The 25,758-nt window shown below is 41.2% G+C and overlaps 1 protein-coding gene and 1 pseudogene across 10 annotated transcripts in view; one reads left to right on the top strand and one right to left on the bottom strand.

Moving 5' to 3' along the window:
- The first annotated feature begins 219 nt into the window (after positions 1–219).
- LOC105835245 (LIM/homeobox protein Lhx5) overlaps positions 220–25,758 on the top strand; it is a 47,291-nt gene continuing 21,752 nt past the window's right edge. For 2 of the 10 annotated variants that reach the window (XM_036290500.1, XM_036290496.1), the window contains exons 1-2: positions 231–1,883; positions 16,808–16,997. In XM_036290500.1, coding sequence (XP_036146393.1) covers positions 1,784–1,883; positions 16,808–16,997 — 290 coding nt within the window. In that variant the 5' untranslated portion in view covers positions 231–1,783. The other 8 variants (XM_036290493.1, XM_036290497.1, XM_036290498.1 and 5 more) reach the window with 8 other exon arrangements.
- LOC114254755 lies at positions 5,837–8,997 on the bottom strand (annotated as a pseudogene).

The following is a 25,758-nucleotide window of genomic DNA, read 5'->3' as shown; positions in this document are numbered from 1 at the left end:
CGCCATGAGTTTTCCCACAAAGAACGATACATTATTGACACGCGTATCCATTTCACGAAATTGAATTTCTAACAGGCGAAATCGACGGAATTAATTCTACAGGGACGTTAGATTTTTTTGTATTTTTATAATATTTTAGTAAATTTTAACAAAATTATTTCTCAAAATTTCTTCAAAAATTTGATGCCATTTTTTAAGAAGAATAAACATGTTGAATTAACTCATGTCTACATATTTAAAATTTACGCTGAAGGTTTCGATAAATCTCTACGACAAAGGTATTATTTTCGCGTCAAAACGATACATAAGCAATTAAGGTTAGTTTGCTGCTGAGTTGCGTACACGCCATCGTCGATCGTTCAATCTGTGTTCAAAGTGATTCTGAAATATTCTTGACATTAAAGATAGCGTAGGTGTTTTTCGTTTCGCTTTTTTGGATCTAGGACATGTACACAACAGCCGGCCGGCCGGTGTTCGTATTGTCCACGCGCGTACGTAGTGCGTATGCTCGAAGGTCACCGCGCTATCGTCAATCGTCATTCGAGCGCGGACCTTCGGCCAGGCTGGCGGCGGTCAGCGGCGGTGCGTGTCACATTATTTTTCGGACTGCAGACTGCGGGCAGCCGCGAATCCTGATCGTTTTTTCTGTTACATCCGTCGTGATTAGAGACCGTTAGCCTGTTCGAGAATGTTCTCGAAGCAGCTGTATTGCGACGCGCGATTTGTCCACTCGAGACGGCATTCGACGATAAGGACGAGTATTATTATCATCTCGACGCGATGTCGCGACGTCCCAATTGCCCTTTTCACGCCTCGGTCCTTCGGATATACGCCGAAACGGCGAGATTTTCCGAGAATTCTTGGAACTGCGACTTCTCTCTCATTGTTTCCTGAAAGCATGTCATGATACGCGCTGGCACGCGGGTTAGAATGAAGAGTAACGAGAAACGACGTGAGGCTTCGAGATCTACCAGTAATACTCTTAAAAGGTATATCCATTACGATATCGAATATCGATCGCGTGGCTCCGAATTGGTCGCCATTATAGGTATAGAATCGATCCGCGTCATGTCGCGATAAGTTGCAGAGTGAAGTTGCCGATCATCATTGTCGAATCTTTCAGTCGAACGAACGTCGCCGGTGAAGGAGCGGTTGCGACTCCGAGGTCGAGACAAGATCGGGCGAATATTTCGACAACGCGACGTCCAATTGACCCTGCGTCTCGATATTCGTCGACCGCGTGATCCAGACGACGGGACACGCCATATCGTGGGTATCGGATCACTCTGTGATCTCTCTCAAGCGGGGCCGATCAACGGAACGCCAACGACCACACTCGCGAATTCTGCGGACGAATACTTGTTCGTCGCGATCGCAAGCTGCATGCTCGTCGTCGCATCCTCGTTGCGTCGTGATCGTATCCGTTAATCGCTCGCCCTGAAGCGCGAGAACAATATCTATCGCTTCCAGAAAGTGTATAAAATGCGGGACAGGAACGAGGGGTTGGGGAGGGGGTAAGGGCGCGCGATGGAGTGAAGTTGTCCGCGCGAGTTTCGAATTCTCTGAACTGTGATTCATGAGATTCGTGAGCCGATTTGTAAGATGTCGCGAGTGTCGAATATATGCGCTCGCGTATTTCCCGCCCGCGCGTTTCTTCCCTGCGACGTAATGTTATTGTATACCGTTCTCTATATTAACGTCTCGGGAGTGTTGTTTTAACCGCGTTTTCGCGAACATCGGTGCCGGTGTTCCGCGATCGCCATGGAGGAGCGACGACGAATGGATGGGAAAGGAAGAGGAGGAGGAAAAGGAGGAGCGACAACAGGAGGCGAACGAGGAGGAGGAGTACCTTGAAGATACGTCGGGCGACGACGGAGCGAGTGGTGAGTGATCTCTAATTTATTTATTCGTTATTGGGATTAATCTGTTACTGGGATTAATTGTTCCGTTTATCTCCGCGATATAATGAAAGAAAGTAACCTTTGAGCGAAAGTGACATATGATCTCGCGGATTTCACATGCGATTGATTGTAGGGAAATTAACCTTAAACGAATGTCGATTTATTTGTAATATACACTGCGTATGGGAAAAAAAGAACTTCGATCAAGAATATAATAAGTTAAATGTTTGTGAGAGCGTTTCTTATCTCTGATGAAATTTACCATAAAAATTTGATGATCGAAGATATGATAGAAATAATTGAAGGATTTAATAAAATATACATATAAGAAATAAAATAAATTCATTTTAAAGTGCATTAAAAAATTCTCTTATCTGGAATTTAAAATACTTGAAAAATCTGACAATTCTTAGAAAATTAAAAATTTTGAGTGAATACTCCGAAAATATCAAAATTAGGTAGCGATTATAAAGATTAAAAATCTGTTAACTGTCATGAATTTTTTATAATTCTGGATGTAATTTTGAAATATTTATCGTTCTTATTATATCAGCAGTGCAAACAAGATTAAATATTATTAAATTTATTAATTTTAAATTTATTTAAAAACTTACATTTTTTAAAATCACTAATTTAACATATTCTTGAAACATTTTTTGTTATATCAACTTAATGTATTTTATAAATTAAATTGTTAAACTTATTTGAAAAAGTTGTTTTCTAAAAAGAATATTGAATTTGTTTCAAATTTTAATTTCACATATTTTTAAAATTATTTTAATTTTATATAAAATTTTAATTAAATTTATTTAAAAGAGAATTATAATATTGCTTTACAACTGCACCAACACACTTATATATAATTATTTCTCCATTACTTTTTTGTTCATACACATACATATTTTAATATCTGTTTCATAGCATTTACCAGCAGATTACTCTTCCTTACATAGAATCAATGAGTCTTAGTTTTGGAGGTATTTTTTCAAATATAACATTAAATTATATTTCTTACAATTTTACTTACAGATTGTTAAAATATAAGGTATATGATTTTTTGTTCTCTAAATGATTTCTTTTTTCAGTGGATAACTAATATTCTGGAACCCAAAGTTGAACAGGAAAGTATTATTTATGAGGATCCTGACCAGAATAATTAAAAATATACGAGATGCCACAACAACAGCGATCACTAAAAAGTTTAACATACCTGCATCGCAGCTCAGAATGTATTTCCACTATTAACCATCATATTATTATCTGCACGTTCATTTCTGCCATCTTATGTTTGAAGCACCAGGTAAATTGACATAAAATTATAATAATAAAGTAAATGGCCTAATTACTGATGCATTAAGAAATTTTGTGCTATAAACTGTGAATTTTGAACTGTGTATGACATTTTAAAGGATTGATTAATTATGCACATGAATAACAATTCTTATGTAATAAAATTAACTCTCAATTTGCACACTGAGTTAGTGTAATCCCGATAAATTTTCGAAATTACGGCATTTTTTCCAATCTACTTTTAATTTTTGTAAAATATCTTTAGTGCTATCACTTTTTGACTTTTTAACTAGAATACTTTTTTTTTTAACTTAAAACAATAGATTTAAAAAAAGTATAAAACTGGCTCATTTGAATCAGAGATATATGGAAATAAAACGTCAGGTTAAGAAAACTCGAGTATACGTAAATCGGGAGTTTTTTTATGTATGTGTACTGAGGGTTAAGTTTTAGCTTATCTTTACAGTTTACATTAATAGATATTGCTTTTATGTAACAAGAACAGATAATTACATGTTTGATAAGTGATTGACAAGCAGTAAAATAGTCACGTCAATATGTCTACTTTTTTAATTTACATCTATAAAGTCAAGCAACCTAGAGTTCAAAATCAGGTTATAAGACATTTTAAAAATTCCTTAAAATGTTTTATATGATTAAATTATTGCACAGTATAAATTTTTTACAATTTAAATTTTACAGTTTAATTTTTTTATAATTAGAAAATTGAGAAGTTTTACCTTTAATGAAATGTTATATTAATAGAATTTAATTATAGAATTAAATGCAATTATGTGTAATATAACTTATATATTCAAAAAAATATTTAAAACGAATTGCTAGTATTTGAGACATTGTCATATAGTAATTGGACTATTTATCCTATGTAATAACAAAGAAATATTTTAATTATTGGATAATTGAAGGAAGGATATTTCTATAATTACAAAATTTTTTCCTTATTTAGGGATTTATGCGGAAAAGCCGTATCTTTTATCGACAATTATAAGAAACCTAGAACTGATGATCAGATTATTATACAAAAGCAGTACTTTCGTACGTAGTATTTAAGGGCAGTCCACTTTACGAGAAATTAAGTCGCATGAAGCCCTACAGATCTTTTCCCCATTACCTCTTCGATCATACACATACATATTTTATTTATCCGTTTCGTCGGTACTTTTAAAGGAGCTTTTCTTCAAACGGTTTCCGCCTTCCGTGGAGCTGCGAAGTATCTCGTGCATTATGACGTTATGACGTTAATAGCACAATTCTTAGACGCATATAGTCGTGCTACTTGCACTTGCCTGACGACACGTCGCGCGTTTGATAATTAATAATTAACTTTGTCTCTTCCCTCCCCGCTCGCTCTCTCTTTCTTCGTCTTTCTTTCACGCCCTCCCTCCTTCGCGCCCGCGCGGAATTACGCGGGACCGGTCGCCTAAAGAATTTCAATGGCTATCGGCGATAACGCACACCGTGTGCTGGGTCGTAATCGTATAATTCTAACTATGCGATTACGGGCGCCGCGCGGCCGTAAATGAGCCGAGCCTGCAGCAGCAGCAGTTCTGGCCAGTAAAGTTTTAGCCGTGCGCTAATAACGCAGCCCTTACCATAAATACCCTCCGGGGCGCGCAATTGCAATGAAGTCGTTCGTTTGTACGCCCGCGAACACGCCGAGGCCGTAAATATCGTCTCGAATGGACAGAAGCCCGTGATAATCTCCGCAATAAATAGTCGGTTACGACGCCCACCCCGCGTCTTAGAGCGCGGCCGAAAACGCACCTCCTCCTTTCTTTTCTTTTTTTTTTCTCTCTCGATTGTTCTCTTTTCCCTTCTCTTCTCTTTTCCCTATTCACGTTGCACTAATTACCGTTTGACCACCGCGCGAATTGCATCGAAGCCTCATTCCTCATCGCAGGAAATGCTGCAGAAATGTTCGAACAGCGACGTTCAAGTGTGTGAGCGTCAGTTCGAGAGAAATTGCATTGAAATAACGTAATCAGCGTATATATACCGCGGCGAAAATATTTGCAGCGGTAATGCGTAACGTACGTATTTCGCTACGAAGAGAGTTGCGGTAGTGTCGCATAATGTGCAATATTTTTTTATACGGTCTCTTTTTTCCTGAGGAACGTTGCGCACCGCAATCCCGCTCTACTAAGTCTCCCGAGAGTCAGGAAGTAGTTAAATCCAATGCCGCGGTTGCCGGCGAGGCGTTTTTTAATTACGATATGCAATCTCTCTCCGGGCGCAACCACCCGCTGTTACCGCGAAGTTGAATCGACTGACATTAAGAAGATGGACATTAGTCCTGAATTCCGTCCGGGTTTTTATTTCGAAGGGAGGGAGGGTGTATGATACACTCGTTCATGCGAGCGCACACTCGAATGTACATCTTTTGCCCCGATCGACGTGTTGCCGCTAGCTTTCGGTCCATAAAAAAATGACAACGTGACGATGTTTTGGTTCCCGCTGCGTTATGAGTTGACACCTCTAACCAGCGGGCGATTTTTCACGGGAGCCCGCGTAAACAATCATCTCTCGTATTAGCTTTTCGGTTATAGTCCGTCGGTTTCGACCCTCGTAATAAGTCTAACTAAGCGCAGCGAAGAGGCCTCTATATAATTTATAGAGGCCTCTTCTTTTTTCTTTTTACGGCTAATTACGGCGAATTACGGTCGTACGATAGAGGTGCCCATTAAGGACCGTCGCCGTTTGGTCCTGATTAGGAGAAAGAAACGCGAGGGATGTGCGCAGGTTTATCTCCGATTCGCGTGAAATATCCTCCACTCTAAAGGGTGTCTCGCGACGTCTGCGTTAACTGTACGCTCTGAATTTTAAATCCCCTGCCTTAAGTTTTTCTCGACTTTTCCTTCTAACGATTAAGTTTCCAATGGGAATAACAAATAAATATATTAACGAGCAAAATTCTTTTTTTGATGAATGATTAAATCTTACGAACTTAGATTATACCTTTATTTCTCACGACAATAAGAAATAGTGCGAGCTTTGTTCCCCCTGACTGATAGAATTTGATATTTCACCGTTAAACATTTTTCAGGGTAAGACGAGCACGTTACACTCACAATACGATCAATGACTCGTTCCGCGAGGCGAGGCTGTCGCAGCAGCAGTAGCAGCATTCGGCCACTCGGTTAATGGCACGTGGAGTCCTTTAATCGATAGAAAGGAGCGCGTGTCAGTTAGGTACTCATACCCTACGATAATGCGCCGTATTTCACGAACGCGCGTGTATGATAAAAGAGGATGAGAAAAGACAGAAGAAGACATAAGAAATATAAAAATAATATGAAAATAGAAGATATATAAAGAGGCTGAAGAAGATGAAAGAGGACAGAAAGGAGGCTCCGTCTTCTACCTTCTTTCTGATTGTAGATGGAGGATGCGCGGAAGAGAGAACGACTAGGAGGTACGTAAAGTGATGTATTATAGAAAGAGGAGAAAACTGAAGAAGTAGATCGTGCGATAAAAGAAGACGGAGAGAAAAGAAAAAATGATGACGGGGTAGAGGCACAGAAGGCAGGACGGAAAAAAGGAAAAGGAAGCTTATAGATGACGATGAAGGAAGCAGGAGTAAGGCGGTATACGGAACAGGTACGTACGATCGACAGGCAGAGGAGAATAAAGAAGCGACTGGGAAGAGAGGAAGAAAGGATGACGGATTTGTAAAAGGAAGAAATAAAAGTGGCTTGCTAAAGGAACGTGGAAGAAAGAGTCGGGGAAAAAAATAAGCTGGGAGTTGATGCAAAGACAGAAGGATGAGAATACTCGACGATAAACAGTATCACGTCAAGTCATCGACAACGACGAAGCAAATGAAGAGCCCATGTGCTCGTCTCATTCAAAAGGGAAAAGACGATATCGCATCGGGGAGAGAAAGACGGATAAATTAAAAGGCGATATAGATAGACTGGTAGACGGTGTATACAGAAAACAGAGAAAAGGAGAAACATCTGTGATAATACAAGATAAAAGAGAAGAAGAAAGGAATTATTAGCTGTAGATGTTCGTACGCGAAAGGGCTTGCGCGCGCGATGAGAGAAGAAGACAACGAACGATATCTGGAAAGAAAGACAGAGAGGTGTACGTAGATGCAGAAGAGCAGATAGAATGGCATGGTGGAAGCGACGGTGTAGAGGCGGAATAGGAGGAGGAGGAGGAGGAACACACTTCGCGGGCGCGAAAGGTAAAGATTCCCTGAAACCTGTGGCATTTCGCGAGGCGGTCTACCCTCTCGTCTCCCGCGACGCCGCAGGATCGATAGCGTGTCAGACGAAGAGGAGCAAGCGGCTACGGCGGTGGCGGTGGCGGTGGCGGCGGCGTCGGCGGTGGCGTCGGCGGCGGCGGCAACACCACCAGCCTATTTCCAGTAACAACAGAAGCAGCAGCAACAGCAGCAGCCAGCCAGCGGCAGCAACGACGGCAGAAGCAGCAGTAGCAACGACGGAAGCGCCTCTCGCAAGCGAACGCGGCTCCGCAGCCATTCCACGGCCATGTCTGGCGGCGCTCTGGCTTGGCTACGCCCGTGTCTCCCGTCGCCGGCCAATCCGGTCCCGTAGTGCCACGTTCACCACGGTGGTCGTGGCCAATGGGCGTAGCTGCAGCTCCACGTCGGTTGCGCGAGTCTGGTGGAACTCCGGGTGAGACGAAGAGGGGGACGCTCGCAGACGCCGCAGGTGCAGCCAGTTGGCTGGCGAACTCGAGGCGAGCGTGCTCGCGCGTCATCGTCGTGTTCGCTCCGCCGCTGCCGTGTGACGTGACGTATCGCGCCGTGCGCCGGCATCTCCGGTCCCCCCTCGAAAGACAGACAGACAGACAGGGCCTGCGAGCCCGAAAGAAAAAGAAAGAAAGCGTCATTGGTCACCGGCTCGCGCGTCAATCCAGAAGTCGTCGCGACGAACACCCGGGATTATTCCTGGGAGTGCGCGAAACAAACGCGACGAGAGAACACGACGTTCGGCTATTCTCGCTAGTCTCTGTAGGGTTGATTTCGCCCCGACACAATCGACGAAACGGTAGGATCTATTGCGAGATCCTTCAAAGGAGCGATCGACATCGAGAGTTCTTTTATGCTGAATTATTCCCAACGCAAAGAGGCAACCCTCCATAAAGGCTGCTGGACCGAGATCCAGTCGTCGCGTGATCACGTTCGAGACACGATATTTCGGACGAGCGGCGTCATGATCACCGCGTGTAAGATGCATGTACCTCGAGCGAGATTGTGAGTGGACGAGCATTGGATTGCTCCGGAAAAAAGAGACATTAGAGAGAGAGAGAGAGAGAGAGAGAGAGAGAGAGAGAGAGAGAGAGAGAGAGAGAGAGAGAGAGAGAGAGAGAGCGCAAGCGGAATCGAATCGCAATGAGGACGACAGAGCGCTCTCAGAACGACAGCTGAGAGAACGCGCGCGCCGTCCGCCGAGGTTGACAACCCTGTCTTTGTGAACAACAGCAGAGAAGAGGAACTGAGTAGTAGCTACGGATCGCACAAGTGCCGCGTCGCGAGGAGTGCAAGGACAGCACGCGGAAACACAAGAGAGCACGGCGGAAATTTTGCAGTGAGTGAGACGAGAGAGGAAGCTTGGGTTAAAAGTAAAGTAAAACGCTGGCATCACTGGCATTGGGGGGGAAAGTGTGAGAAGTGCGATTTAACGGCCGTTGGGATAACAACGCAGTAAAAGTGGGTGCACTGGGGCCCTCGGGACCGTTCGGCCGATACGGGCCCGTCGAAGGAGGGCCTGGTGGTGGTCCCGGGCCCGGCGAGGGAGTGGGGGCAGGGGTGGCCGCGGTCGCGGCTGGGGAGGTGGAGGGCTACGGGGGCGCCGGGGGCGGGGGAGGGGGCCCCGGGGGGGTTGGTACCCCCCGAATAAGGGTCACGGCCCTTGGCGGACGTTGCTGCGCACCCCTGCCCGTCACCCAGGCTTGTAACATAGGTAAGAAGCATGCGAACGTCGTTTACCTAGTAGTAGTCGCTGTTATCCCCTTGGGCCCCGCGAATGGCCCACGCTATCCTGTCGGGAGATTAATCGGAGTTTCAGTTCAAAGTCAAACAGTCGCTCGCGAGTAAATGTCGACGCGTTATAGTTACCGATAGAATACCGCGTGGGAATGCTGCTGCTGTTGCTCTGAAATATTACGAAAATGCCATACGCGGCTGCTCCCGTCGCAATTGCGTATTGCAACGCGGTCGAATGTTGATGGAACGTCGTTTTTCTCTGTTTTCCGTCGTGGAGAAGACAGTTGTCGATGAGTCTAGAATTCGCGAAAATATCCTCCAGAAACATCATTAAAATGTGTGCACTAAGAGAGTTTCCTATATGTGATTGTTCCTTATTTTCTCGCTAGGAATATTTTAAATAAATTCGAGAGAAATGACAATATTGTTTTCTGTTATAAATTTTCACATGAAAGAACATTCGCGTTTACGCACTCTAAAACGAGCGAGGCGTGCAAAAATCTGTGTTCATTTTTTCTCATTTCTTCAGCCCGTATTTCATTTTATTGTATTCCCGATACTTATTTTATTCAGGTGTGCCGTGCGACCTTTTTTACACGAGTGAAGCGCGTCTCGCGTAAAACAGGATGGATTCCGAAGTAACGTATCCTCTATAGCGCAACGTCGGACCAATGTCATGCCTAATGCACCGGAGAACCGTGCAGGATACGCGCGACGCGCGAGACAGGATCAACCTTGTTGACGCCGAAGTAACGCGTAACATCTGGATTGACAATCGATTGACAAGTCCCCCCCCAAGATTTTTCTCTTGAAAGGGAAAGAGATCAATGATTATTAAGAGCGATAGTTTGCTTCTTGTAATTGTGTCCCGTTAATTTAATCCTTTTACATCGCTCATATTTTGTACACGTTTCTACATTCAAATCGTACAACAATCATAAAATTCGCATATACATACACATGTAGCCTGAGCGATGGTTAAAAATTTTAAAGTACTTTTAAAGTTGAAATGTACTTCTCTTTTTCTTGATTCAACACCAAAAAGTTGGACCGTATTTTCTAGAAGTGCAGTGCTCTATTAGTTAAGACCACTTTTTGCGCGAGTCGCCGCCGGTTTCTTCGTGAGAGTTCTCGGTAAGGCGCGTGTTACCGTGTATAGTACCTGTTGCTGTATGCGAAACTTTTGCGGACGATTTTTCCGCTTATTTTCGCGCGTTGCCGCATTCGCGGGAGCGTCGTGCCATTTCGATCAATCATCTCTCTTTCCCTCTCCCTCTCTCTCTTTTTCTTTTCTCTCTCTCTCTCTCTCTCTCTCTCTCTCTCTCTCTCTCTCTGTGCGAAAGAAACGTCACGCGTGAGAAGCTGCACGCACGAATAGATCACGAGTCAATGAACCGCTCAATAGAGAATGCAATCCCGCAGTCGTTATGCATGCAAATCTATGCTGCGATCGAAGGAGCGACGCACTTTTTTCCCCGCTCGCTACGTTGCAATTGCGCGGGTCGAAATGACGTGGGGAAGTGTCTTTACACGCTTACGCCGCGATAGACTTACGTCGCGAAGTTGTTCGTAAGATACAGAGGAGGGCTGGAAACTTTTTAAGGTATGTTAATGTATTTAAATCCTGTCTTGGTGAAGTCTGTCACATGTGCAAGAGCGAGCGCGTATATAATTTTGTATGTGACACGCAAAGTTTTATTCATATTTTTAAACAGTTCGGTTGAATTACTCGGATAATCATCTAGTAGTAAAAGTGAGTATGATCGGACGTAATTAGTTCAAAGCTGTTGCACGAAAGACGAGAAACACGCGCCTGCTACGAAAAACGTATTTGATTAATTATTTTTCTTAAGAGAAATTTAGCACAATTACACGTTCATAATTACTATTCAGAATATACGAGCAACGTCCGATAGTAAAATAGAAAACATTGAATCTTATAATACATTACACAAAATATTTGATTCTTTTTTTCTCTCCGTAATTAACAGAAGTTTTGGGATTTATATCGATATTTTTTTATTATTATTTACTTTTTATACATCTTAAACGAATTTATGATGAATTATTAAATTTATGAACTTAAAATACACAGACATATAGTGCTAAAAGAATTATCGGTCATTAAGTTTAGATATAAATTATAAAGTTGACGAATCATTATCAAAGATTACATAAAAATATTACGCGATTCTATATTTCCAGAATTCCAACGTATTTTTCTATGCTAATGATTGCACAAACTTTTTACAACCAATTATTTTTATATAAATAATTCATCATTTATTTTATTAGAAAGAAAAGTGCTGATTACTCAGTTTACAGTTGTAGTAAAGTCATCGAGAATGTATGTCTCTTATCACAAAAAATTCACGTGATCTCCAAATTAGCCTTAAGTAATTAAACACAATTAACGAGATAACTTTTAAAAGTCCTATCTTCTTGAGATTTTTCTTGAGAATGTTCTCTCTCTTCTTTTATTTTTCTTCCCCACCGGTTTCTCCGATTCATCGAAGTTGGCGAATTGATTCGCCGCCGCGGCGACTTTCAGAAAATAGTAATTTTCACCGCGACGGTGGTTTGCCGAGACCGGGTGCACCTGACGTAGGCGATCTTAGACTGATTAAGGTAATTCGCTGAAATTTGTTCTCTTGCTTCATCCCCTCCGCGTCGTCGTCGACCGCGAGTCCGGGGATGAGAATGCGCATGTCGAAATGGGGGGTACTCTTATATACATATACATACATATACAACATACGTATACAGGTTTTTAATTTGTGTGTGTGTGTGTGTGTGTGTGTGTGTGTGTGTGTGTGTGTGTGTGTGTGTGTGTGTGTGTGTGTGTGTGTGTGTGTGTGTGTGTGTGTGTGTGTGTGTGTGTGTTGTATATGAGAATAGTCATGATTTTTTTAAACTAAGCTGAGAACAGAAATCTTCCCGTGAACGTAATTTTTATTGTTTCAGCATTAATTTCGAATCGATCAAAAATTATTTTTTCTAAAAAATTTGATTTTTATTCATGTCAAAACCTATCTTGAGATAATAGTCCAATTCATAACTGAGTTTTATTGATAAAATGACTTGAGCATGTAAGTTTTTGTATTTAAATGTGTAAAAGAATTATATACATAGGTATAAATATGGAACCGAGAATTTCTTCACGCATAAGATACTTTTAATTTTCGTTGATACTTGTTTCTACCTAGCGATGCTTCTTAGACTATTATGCTATTTAATATTGAACCCAATTATTTTATATTTTACATTCAAGTAAATTATACAAACTTTCTTTGAATAGCAATTTTTTAAATGTTTTCTTGGTGAAAATCATTAATATTATATTAAAAATTCTAATTTTTTTCATCACGTCAGTGCTCTGGAATTTATGATAAAGATGTCTTGATAAAGTCTCCTCCGACGGAACAAAACAAGATCCGGCATGACGCGAGCAGTGACGTCCAGCTAGAAAAAATCGGATTAAGCAATCCGATGTCGCTGGATCAACAGGATTTTCGTCTCACGTCCCGTTAATCCTAATCTAGTTTATGCGATTCAACTAACTAGGTCTTCTTGCGGTTTTCTGTCTCTCATTTTTTCCAATTAAAGGGAGCTGTACGCGAAATTAGTTTCCTAAGATAGATGATCATATAAGTGATAAACATTTCGATATTTAAATATATATGACGGATAAATAAACATTTTGATAAAAGATAATAATTTTACAAATCTTTTTCATCATAACTGAGACGTAAGAATGAAGAATGAATAAAATTAGTATACAATTATTTCTTTTTTTGCTGTAAACTCACATATATATATGTGAAATTAACATTTACACGTTAAAGAAAAATTAAAGATTGTTTTAAGTATTTTTTAATATCTCTGTCAAAGACACCATGTCCAAAATCGATAATATTCTTAAGACATTTTAGAAACAATTTAAGGATGTCTTTAAACCACGTTGACAAACATCTTTAAGATGTCTTTAAGTTGTCTTACGTTTCGATTTTGAATACGCGTGCTGTCTGAGTATATTTGAACAGTTTACTTTAATCGACACTAATGTGATACGTGAACCCTATACGTATCTTATATCCTTCGATAGTGTCTTGAAACCGTTATTCGAGCATTAAAGTCGTTACGCGATAATATCGAAATTCCACGGTGGTATTTATACGCGAGATTAGTTCCTAAATGCGTTACCTTAATTTATGTTATTGATTTCGCGATTAGATAACAATTTACTGCTTGAACGTACGGCTATAATTTCTTTTTGCAAAAATAACCTTAAATGACTATAATCGCCACAACGATTTAGAAAACAAATTCTATGTTAAATGTATATCATTAATCTGAAAACGTATTTTAATCTTAATTTTAATATTAGAATTTTATGCACACATTATGCATAAATGATTGACAAATCCGCCATCTCGATTTTCTTGGATGTATATCCTTGACTAATGTAATTTTTAAAGTTTCTCTCACATATCTATATGCACATAAAATATAAATTTAGCAAATCAATTTATATGGAATAAAAAAGAATGTTATAATGTTATATGCAATTCAAGGTATTTGATAAATAATTGCAGTGAAATGTCAATAATTTTATTCTCTTTGTAGCTTAGCTCTGTGTCTCTGCTAAAATTAATAATTATAACTTTTGAAATATATAACAGAATTTTTTTGAAAAAGAAATTAAAAGCAAGAGCAATAATGGTGAAATTATTCGTTAGTTAAAGACAAAAGTAATTTTCAATCTCTTCCTTTTAAATTCTTTAACGTAAAGATTTGCGCTAGATTCACCAGATGATCCGTTTTTGTTGTGTCAAGTCAAGAGATAGCTTGGAGCATTAACGGCGGGGCGCATGCGAGTCGATTACACGGAATAGTTTACGATCTCGAAGTTAACTTGCGAACGTTCACGGGCTACGTCGATGCCGTTCTATACCACCCTCGCCTTTCTCGCCCTTCCGCGAGAGGGATGAGATGCGCAAGGTCAGATCTTAAGGGTGGGAGGAGGGTTGCTAGGTTGACAACCCTGCCAGCCAGGCAGAGGGACTCCGCCCATTGGCGGAAACCACGGAAAAAAAGGAAGAGAAGGGTGAATTCCGTGGGTCTCAATGATGGCGATAAAAACGGCGAGAGGGCGAACGGAGGGAAGAAAAGGAAAAGGGATAATGGTAAAGCAAAAGAAAAAGAGAAAAAATAGGGGAGAGAGAGAGAGTGAGTGTGTGTGTGTGTGTGTAAAGGACGAAAGAGCAGTCTCGTTCGCGAATGTTAATTAACGACGAATTATAATTATTCGCTGTGGGGTTTGGTCGCGAAAGGCGCGCGAAAAAGCGGCCGCGAAATTAGTCAGATGAAAGATTGCGCAACTATAAATGCCGAAACGCGATCGTTAAATTCATCGATGCAATAATCCGCTGCTTTTTGTTTAAGCGCCGCGAGATTTATGGTCGCACGGTACCCCGTTGCGATACTCGAAATTCTCCTCCCCCGCATATCGTCTTGTGAATTACAAGGAACGTCATTAGCTAGGCAATCGCGCAGCACACTTCAAAACGGTAAAATTTCAACTGACCATTTGACGATCGTAACGCAAACATTTTAACCACGGTATTTTACATTGTTCAAATTGCCGTGCTTAAATTACTGAGCGATGCCCGGCAGTAATTGAAACCTCAGTTAGCGCTCGGTAATTTTTGATATGTTTAATCGTTATTGTTATATTAACAATGAATCTACAGGGTTGCGGCTCTATTGATAAATTTAAAGACTTGTGTAACGAAATTAATTCTCGTGTTTACCAAATTTTTTATTGATACCCGTAATTTGTTGATAGTTCATTTATCGTCAATGTTTAATTTTCATTCATTGTGTATTTGTAACTAAGCTAAAAATATATTTCATGATCTTAAAAAAAATCTTTAAATCAAATATACCTATATTTATGGAGTAAGTCACATAAAGTTAAATCATAAAGCTATAATTTTTATATATTTATTTTTTGATAAATATTCAAAAATAATATCGATATATACAGTAAAAGTTTTTAGAAAGATCTAAATTGGCATATAAAATTTCGGTTTACGTGTGAATGCAGATACTTTTGTTCAAATGTTGTATCGATGTGGTAATTTGATTGTGATTATCTAGATTGAAAAATGTATAGTTCATAATTTGCGTTTAGCAATGTTTGTACTAAGTTAAGAAATGATTTTAATATTCCGTTGTTTGCAACACTTTAGTGAATTATCGCGCATGTGCAATTGCTAACTCTCTATTTTCCTTTGTTCAAAAATTTTACATTTTGAGTTAAATTTTGATTACGGATAAAAAACAAATAATTGCATTCAGTTCTCGGTAGCGTCAAAAACAAAAGAAAATGATATCTGCCCATCTATAAATTAATGTAATCTGCGGAGAATGCGCGATATGCTGTCGAGATTCCTTCAAGGAATTGTCGGCTCCGAATTCATTAGAGAATCTGCGAAACACTTGAAAGAAACACGCAACTTTTGTCATCAATCTTATCAGCCCGTAAAAACAGGAATTTTTTCCGCGGATCGGATTAGTTGCTACTTTACGTGATTAGTACGGCGATTATGTCGCATTGTTATATTTTTACACCGGCCTGTGGACTGTGTCAACCAGATCGTACGGCGATTTAACCATCGAATATACAAAAAAGCCCAGCACAATGCACGCCTCGTTATGCACGCGCGCTCTTACAATGAAAGCGCTTAATCTTCTTTCTAAATAAAACGCGCGCGCCACGCTCGAAAGGCCTCCGAACATTTCGATCGATGTCCCCCAACGCAATTAATAAGCCATTTCTCTCTCTTTTTTTTAATAACAAATCATCGCCACGCGCGCACGCTTACTTTGCGTACCTGCATGTGATTTTAATTCGACTCATTGCGGATAATTTCGTGTAATTCCGATCGAGTTCCCATTGTGATAATTATTCGACGGGCGTTTCGAGCGAGCCGGAAATTAGTATTTATAAATAAAATAACGCGTGTCGCGAAAGAAGGATTTAACGTTGCGTGCGCGCCAACGATATTTCATTCTTTCGACGGGGCATAAAGAGCTGAATGTTATATTGAATGTATCATTAGAAAAGAAGGAGAGAATATTTCTCGAGTACGAACTGGAACGCTCGCTGCGATTTGTATCTCGCGATGCACCCGCGATTACATTAAATCGCGTAAAGCCGGCGTTACGTTACGCGGAATGCGTAGCGCATATTTACAACGAAATGTTCACCATTGCATGCAGAACCAATATTAATTTAAGCTTTGCCCGGAACCAATGACGTAACGTTTGTGTCCGCTGCGCGTGCACATTTATTAATAACCGCGCCGTTAATATTTCATCAAATTTCAATTGAAGTTTTCGAATTGGTCGATGTATCAGATCGAGTCGTTTGTCGGAGCGCCCAAAAAATTTGCGCGTTTCATCTTGGAAAGACGAAGCTGGGAGGGGGACGGAAAAAAAGACAGATTGTTTTTAAAAGAGCGGGATATATTGAACGCGAGCTTGTACGACTGTACTGAACGTCATGTCCGTAAGATCCTTGGGGCCGAAGTGAGACGAAGGCGCGTAATGTGTTCTCTTTTAATTTCAACAGGGAGACGCGGTCTGGCGATGCTCCTGTCATGTGCAGGATGCGAGAAACCGATAATGGATCAGTACCTGCTGAACGTTTTGGACCGTGCATGGCACGTCGAGTGCGTACGCTGTTTCGACTGCAGAGCTGCGTTGCAGGACAAGTGCTTCTCCAGGGAGGCGAAGCTCTTCTGCAGGAACGACTTCTTCAGGTACGTGACTGTGTGTGTGTGTGTGTGTGTGTGTGTTTGTATATTTGTACGCGCATGCTTCCAATCTTCACACGGAAAGATCTTTTTGACTTGTCGCTAACTTGGAATTAGTTATCCTGGAAAGAGTAAAACAGTTTGATAATAATTGATATTATCAAATTAAACACGTCGATCAAAGTTTCTAATGGAATCGTTTATTAGACAGATAAATGAGAATTGTTAACATTGCGAAAGGAAAGTTAAATGATGCTTAATAGAATTATCTTGATATTCCCCATTTAAGAAACATCTTAATTTTTTTTAAACGCCAGCAGATGATCTTTAAGGTAATCTAAATGAATGATGACTATTAGAAGTTACTCAATGATTGGCATAAATAGGAAATTGTTATTATCCAGCGTTATTATTAAATATCCCACATATAATTAGAACTCTCGTTCACAATCTGCATGTATACATATGCATCGGTGAATATAGATGCGTCGATATAGATTGACTACACAGCGATCGACTACGTGACTATCCTCTCACTGCGCGTGCTACTGCTTTGGTCAGAAATTATCTTAAAGTATCGCTATACGTGTAGCTCAATAATTAATGCCTACATAATATACTTGTGATGCAATAATAAAAATTTCAAAGTACCTCGCGTATTTTCCCGTCGTCTCTCTCTACTAACTACCGCGAAAGTTCGCGTTATCGAGCGGTGAGTCCCTCGCCATTCGCCGGCATCTTTCCCGACGATCTCCTGGCCGTCTTCTCGTTTACGACCTATCGGCGATGAATCACGGGGGAAAGATCGGCGGCCGCCGGTGTTTTTGCATGATTAAGCGACGGGTCGCGGTGCGATTCGAGAAAAAGGGAGCTCTCGCGAAGTGTAGGCCTTGGCGTTTTCTCGGATCGAACAACGGACGGGCGCCGTTTCGATCTTAACCCGGCGTTACTAAGGCAAAGTATGACAAACCTTAAGTATTACAATAATTTAATGCACGCCTCTGGACAATTGTGCCTTACGTATTTCTTTTCTTTGAAATATTTTGTCGTTATAATTAATTTTAATGTATACGTACAGTTTTTTTAATCATGCAATATTTTCTAAAGATGTTAAAAGATATGTGAAAGTCACTTAATAAAATTTATATATTTGTAAAAATGACAAAAATAATTGACGACGGACATGAACGACCCATTGTGTAGTGGGCTCAGAAAACAAAGGTGTGGTTAAGTGATAAACAACATTATTTTTACAATTGTTGTTGTGGTAACAAAAAAATTTCAAAATAACTTTTGGGTCGTGTAGATTTTACAATTTGTGGAATCGAGAGCTAAATTTAATTTGAAATATTTTTTTAAGTTTTATATCTGTTACTTGAGCGCTTAGATTAGATGAACTTTAATAAAACTCTATTACTCCAGTAACGCCGAGTTAAAAATCGGCTCTTTATTTTTGTCTAACGATTCACAGATATGCTGTCATGAATAAGCGAGCGTCGAAAACTTGTAAACTTGCTGCGCGACGCGTGTTTTCGTTTTTGCCTATCTTGGAAAAACACGAGTGCCCGCCAACGTCGAACTCGAGGGAATTTTCGAAACGGGGATTATCAGCGGATCGCTTTAAGTCACTAGTCGAATCATACTCGGGAGGTTCTTAAGCTTCTTCTCGTGTTGTCGGAAGTTCACCGGAAGGAAAAGTAGTTCAACCTAGTGATTTGAATTAATGATCGTCGCGCATAGAAGCGATTATTTAAACGGCTCGGCAGCATGGCCGGTGATTAATTCAAACACCCGTACAGCAAATTGCCTTCGACGTCGTTTTCGGCGGTTGCTTTATTCCCGCCAACCATCGCGCGCTGTAAAATTTCACAGCGAGGGAATAATGGCTCGATATATCGTTGCAAAAGAAATTTTACGTCTGCGGAAATATTCTTTTCAAATTCAACATTTTCCTTTTTTTGTACATTTCTAATTTTGTAAAAAAAAAATTGTAAAGTTAACTCCCTCATGTGATAAATTATTATTATTATTCCTCATTATGTGCATTTCATATTTCATTGTAAATTAATATTAATAGTCTTATTAATGTACTGTTATTAACTTTCTAAAGGCTACGTTATTTTAATGTTATTAAAAATTTTTTTTAAACTGATTTTACTAAACTCTTGTAAATGAAGAAGACAGCGATGTTTCTTTTTTTTTTTCGACGACTAGTTTAAATCGATTAAAACAAAGCTGCAAATTATCGTATCCGTAGAGATCCGTAGAGAAATATAATTAGTTTTCTTAGTCGCCTGTAACTGAGAAAAAATCGCAACGTCGCCGTAACCGGTCTTCATTATTCGCGACGCCACGCCGCCGTAGATCTGTCGCACCCTACGGTTCTCGCCGTTCCACGTGGGTGGCGAACTATGATATCACCGTATCGATTAGTCAAGGCGAAAAATGGCGAGTTTGCCGTCGCACCGCGCTCTGTGGCGAATTCAATTTCGCGGCGGCACTTTTCTGCAGTAGCCGTGCCGCGCAGATCGTTTGCAAACAAAATCGCCGCGTTCCCGGACGCGGTTCTCCGCGGAGAGGAGAGGTGTGCTCCTCGCTTCTTCTTTCGTGACTTCTGGAAGTGATGAACGATCCTCTTTGTGACCGGCGCGCGGGAACCGCGCCGTACCGCGCGGACAGGCGCGCGGGTTTCGGCGGAGGAGGAGCGCGCCTCCGATACGTATGTGCACGAGCTTGAGAATGTATAACGAATGTGTTGTATACTTTACGAGGCAGCTACTTTGCATCTCCCGACCCGATGAAAAATTCATCAGCCGATCGACGCCGCGGCGGGAAAAAGCGCGTCGCGATTTTTCTGCAGGACGCCACCGTGATTTCTGCACCTTTCCGCTGATACGGCGCGACCAGGATGGAAGTTGCGCGATTTATAAATTAGACTTGAATAATCGAGTTGCGTGATGGTAGATTAATAACGCATTTAAATGCAATATGATGTCTGGACGACCTTGACCAAAACTTAATCGACAATTAATTAGTAAAACTTCTAATTACATAATTTGTCTCACCTAATCTAATCTTCTTTTTCATATATTAAATAATAAAATTAATAATTCTATCTGTACTCATAAAACATGTAGGCTTGACACGTTAATGACATATTTAAGATAATCAAAGTTTAGTTAAAATTACACTAAAACAGGCATAATTAATCGTTTCAATATGCGAAAATGTTTGGTTGAGACCACGGTGGGATCTCCCTTTCCTTCTCTCCCTCTCACCTTGCCTCCGCCATTCATGAAATTCTAATTAGAATGGGATGATCGAATCAGAGAATCGGGCTCACTTAATGAACATCGTCGGGGTGCAAGAGCGAGACGCCCAAGGACGGTAACGTCGAAGCGGCGGGGAAAAATACGTTCGGCCGCGGTCGGGGAATTCTATAACACCTCCGGGAGGTCCTCCTCCCGGCGTAGCGAGGCGGTTATACGTGCGGTTATGGTAACCGGTCTCCACGAGTCGCAGCAAGGTCCTTAAAGGTCGATAATGGCCCCGTGGCGTGGCCGTCGTGAGGCCCTTCGGGGTCTCGATCAAAAGGGCCGATGTCCCCGTTTCGACGCCGCCGCCGTCACCGCCGCGCCGCGCGGCGGCCCGGGCCATCGACCGCGGCGAAAATTATTGCCTTAAAATACGGTCCGCTATTCTTCCGAAATGCTGATGAAAACATTACCCGCGCCGCCACACTGTGTCATCCATTGTGTGTGCGACAACCACGTACGGTTCGAGACTCCGCGTACGAGGAGGAGCGGGTATCGTTGATCCTCTGGCGCAGACAGCTACCGAAAATTAATGAATGAATAATTCAATGGCCGGCGACAGGGTTGCGCAAGACGGCGCTGCCTCCATGGACGTTATCGATTTCTACCTGTGGCACTCGGCAGTGTCAGTCTTGAACTATTTATGAAAGCGCTAAATTACGCTATTCGTATTGGATTTTCAGCCTCTTCTTCAGATTTCATGGATTTATCGCTGTGCTTCGTTAACGGTATCTCCCACCCAGGTCGTCGAGTTATTTCGGTTGAGGCTACAGTTGTAAATGTGAATTGTTGTAATCCTTTTGAGAAGGCAATATACCTTAGTCTCTTTTCGTTGCACCTCAATTGTTTCATTGAAACAAAATTTTTAATACAACGCGACTGATCCTAACTATGCATTTACAAATTTAAATAATAATATTTGTGGATTTTTAATTCCTTTCGTTATGATTATCTCAATTCACTTAACGCCAAGAACTTTTATGACAAACTCGTCATGATTTTCATATAATATGAAATATAAAGTGACTACTCTTTTTTTCTCTTTTTTAAATCGCTCATCTCTCGAATAGCGCGTTTCCTTAAACTTATATTAGCTTTCGACGTAATCTGATTGTCAATCTGATTTAGGTGAGGTATTATCGAGCCCGACTGGTCTGCGACAGCAGATAAATAGAGAGTCGCGAACTCGCCGTCGATAATTCATTGATATGCCGACGGTATCATCATCGGCGTGTTGCCGATGATTGCCTCGATCGTTACATGGATCGTTACGTGCGCGCTACAACGTTGCGTTGTGCGCTACGCCGCGCGCTCTCGCAATTAACATATATATTTTTTTTCCGCTAACGAAGCGACGCGCGCGCGCACGGCGCTTGTCGATTGAATGAAAAGTACGCCGGGTACTCGCGGGTCCAGTTTGCCTCGAGGACACGAAGTAAACTTTACGTAACGTTGTCGTACGGTAATCGTCGACGGAAATATTGCGCAGGCGATATTGGTGTTTTACGAGGGTGCTAAATAACGCGATGGGACGCAACTTGAGGCGCGAATCCCTTTTTTTTCTCGCGTGCGAATCGTCGCGATCTTGCAACAGTTGCATGGCGGGGATAGCAACGCGTGCAAGTGGAACGAGGACGAAGAAAAGTCTTTTTCCCACGAATATTAATTTGCAGTGAATCAGAGAAGCATAAAAACGTTGCCGCTTAATTCGCCAACTTTTAGTTGCCTCAAGACTCAATTTAGAAATCGTCTTTCACTTTAATTTTTATTTATAAGAGATTATTTTGTTCGCGTACAAAGTAAAAACCTTACTCTTGAATAAAATTTTCTGGGAGTGAAATAACTGCAGATAAAAAACCGAGGATCTCTCTTAAAGTTTCAAGTCTTTGTCCTCTGTTTCTCCCTTTCTTTTTATTTCGCATATCTCCCTTGCAAGAATTATTTTCTTCCAAATTGCTTCTGTTAATATTAAATCCCGCTTCCATTAAAATAAAAAGTCACGCGGGTATCGATCGATAATTGAAGGATCACACGTCGCCGAGGCTTTTCATGGCAAAGGGCGCCGACGTGGCAGGCCCATTGTCCTTCCACTCGACTCTCGGCACCGCGGGAGTGGACCCATCGAAACTCGAACGTGGAAACATTATAAATGCGGCGTGACGCCCGCTACGAGTCGTAGGAGAAGTTTGTTGGGCGTGACGGGGCCGGCGCGGGTCCGCAGGGTTGGCGAGCATCGCCGGGCGGTGGAAGGAAGGGAAGGTGCCGGGGCGCTCTCTTGCGAGGCCCCCGTTTCCCTTCCAGGAAGGCCCGGCAATAGCATCGCGATATGCATATACATGCCGTCTTATGTGTGCGAACGTTTTTTTTACCAACTACCGACTCTTGCGTCACGCCGGGCCCTCTCTTGTATTCGCGATTAACAAGAATCGCTCGCGCTCATTTATAAACAGCTGAGAGAATGATTAATCACGCGTTATACGGATAAGATTGAGTCGTTCTTAGTATTGTCCCGCCGCAGCCTCTCGCAGGACGCGCAATTTAGATAATTATGCGACAACGAGGAATAAGACATTGTTAGATTCTTGCGGGGGGAGGGGGGAGGGCAACTAATGTAATAGTAATAGGTTGCCAACTGGAAAAGTTACAGCGGTTTTAGTAGCTGTAAAGTGTCACGTTGGCGACAGCTGGTCTGATGGTATTACTCGCATTTTTTACGAGGCAAGAGCAAGACACTTGTATCCTAGTCCCAATATGTCCCGGTAACGAATTTTCAAATCGAAGTAACGTCTAAATAATACTATAATCGCGTCTCAGGAGAAACAAGCTTGGCGATGCGGCGAAATGAAGCCACGGTAAAGATGGAAAGAGAGAAAGGCGATGGAATCGAAGGGACAAGAGTGACGGAACGATTTGAATCCATTTACTATACTCCGATAACGAGCCGGTTGAAAAACGGTGAAATAATGATATATAATTGACAGGACTATAATAAAGCTAAATGCAATCCGTTACCGTGATTATATGCCGAGAGAGAGAGAGAGAGAGAGAGAAAGATAGAGCGAGATGCGACAGAGTGGACGTCACCGAGGACGGAAAAAAGGAAGAAAAAAGGGGAAGAAAAGAAAAAGTGGTTATATACGAAGGCGGGAAGGCACGAGAGAGGAATGGCCTAAATTCAGGGCGACCCTTTATCGCCTCCGCCTCTTGAATTTTATGCGGAGGCCCTCGTTTCTGTCCCCCTTTCCTTTTTTTTTTATACCGCGTTACGCGCCCCCATTAAAACGAGACACACGAGCCACATTTCGCTGTACCACGACGTTGGAGGAGGTTACGTATGAATGCGGGGCATTTTTATGCGTGCAAACAGACGAGAAACGCGAATTACGTCCGGTGAGAATTTTAAGGACCGCTATTACGTGACGCTCTCCCGCGCGCGTTAATGGTTTATTTTGCGACTCTTATCTGTGTAAAAGTAATACAATTTTTATTTAATTATTTCTAACAATAGGAATCAATCTTGCATCTATCTCGGACTCGCGTTAATATCGAAATATATCCGAGATGAACAAATTCCGCGACGAGCTACGGAAAAAACGAGATATTCACATAATTTCACCTGATGAAGTGATACCGTTTAATTTAGCTTTTTCTTTTCCCCAAAGCGTAACACATAGTTGCAAATGTATATATGCATTCCTCCGTAACTTTTGCTACAAAGGAAGCTACGAACCTGTCATCCCACTTGAATGACATTATCTTCCGTTCCGATGCAAGATAGCGCTCTTATTTATAGAAACCAGATCTGTATGTAGCAGGCAACTTTTTTTTGTCCGCCCCTTTTTTACGTGCAAATTTGCGGCGACCGTTGGAAGTTCTGTGACGCGCGGTCGCGGTCGCAATCGCCAATATCTCACGGATTAATATCCGCGCGATCGCCGGAGGAGACACGATCGCACGATAAGCAGGTACGCGAGTTATCTCGCTGATTCAGTCGGCGAAAATTCAACACGGCGAGTTACGGTCGCTTTAAACGGAGGTGTCGGCGGCGGCTATCATTACCTTGAACTCCGTGGCCGCGATTAAACATTTCCCGAAGAAGAAAACGCCGCGCCGCGGAAGAGCGCTGCACGCTAATTGGATGCAGTTAATTAGAGTCCGCTCGTGCCGCGCGGTGTCGCGAATTCGAAGGAAAATCGCTGAAGACGGAGAAAATATCACGTCGATTTTGTTAATAATTTCAACACGGATGCAATGTTGCGATATCTACGCTGAAAAAAAAAGTTTAGTAATAATAATCCAGCTTTGGTGAAATAACTTCATAATTAAATATTTAATTAATAATATATAACCAAATTTAGTTAATTATATTATTAATCAAACATAATAATAATTGTAACCAAACGGTTACTAAATGTTACTAAATATTTGATTAATTGATTAACTGAACATTAAATTAAAATTTCACGAAAGCTTAATAATTGTCATATTGATTATCATTACCAATTTTTTTTCAGTGCAAAGAAGCCGTGTAAAAGTTCTTCAATATTTCAGAATCTTTTCCTTCTAACTAGAGTAAAGTGATTAGAAAACGTTGACATACAAACATGTGTTGGGTGTAATAAATATAATAATAAAATAAAAATCATTTTCGCTTATTTTTGTTTTCACTATTTACTTTGAATCAGAAAATTACAATTTACGTAATATATATAATTTTTATAAATTGTGTGTGTGTGCGTGTGTGTGTGTGTTTGTAATAATGAGTGGATTAAACAAGTAAATTAAACGTAAGCATCTAAGATAATGAGCATAAATAGATAGTGAGATTTATTTCAACCCTGGATTAAATCCGCGTTAAGGAAGATTATGCACTAAGTAAGTACAACGTAGCTGACAACTTAATATAATTGCAAGCGTACGACTTTGTCTTAAAGCTAGACTCAAGGCGACAACGCACGAGTTCGCGAAAGAAGTTTGATAAAGGTTAATAAGATTCATGCATATCTAAATTACGTAACGTAAGAAGCAAAGCAACGGATCTTTGTAGAAAATCACAGCGAAGGTTTATTAATACCGTTACAAACAGAGAAAAAAGAAAAATTTGAAAAACGTGTCGTACTAAACGCGTACTGGATAATCGAAAGAAGGGACGCACGTATCAATTATAAACCGAGTAATGATAAAAATTAAAGGGAACGGTAAAAAAGGGAGAAGGGGAGAAAAAGAAAGAGGGGGAATAAGAGGAAGGAGTTTACTATTCACGTGAAAGGGTTACTTGTCTGTTCCGCGTTGTCGAGCAAATTTATATTGCGCTGATCCCTCTTTTCCGCTGCTGTAGTGCGATTCTGTAACTCGTTAAGAGGTGTCGGTATCGTTATACTGTCGTTGCGCAGTTTTTTCACCATATAAAATATCTGCGTAACTGTCGTTATGTGCACATAACGACGATATAA

The sequence above is a fragment of the Monomorium pharaonis genome, chromosome 8, assembly GCF_013373865.1.
Source record: "Monomorium pharaonis isolate MP-MQ-018 chromosome 8, ASM1337386v2, whole genome shotgun sequence".
Taxonomy (NCBI): Eukaryota; Metazoa; Arthropoda; class Insecta; order Hymenoptera; family Formicidae; genus Monomorium; species Monomorium pharaonis.
This window is presented reverse-complemented; position numbering and strand designations above follow the sequence as displayed.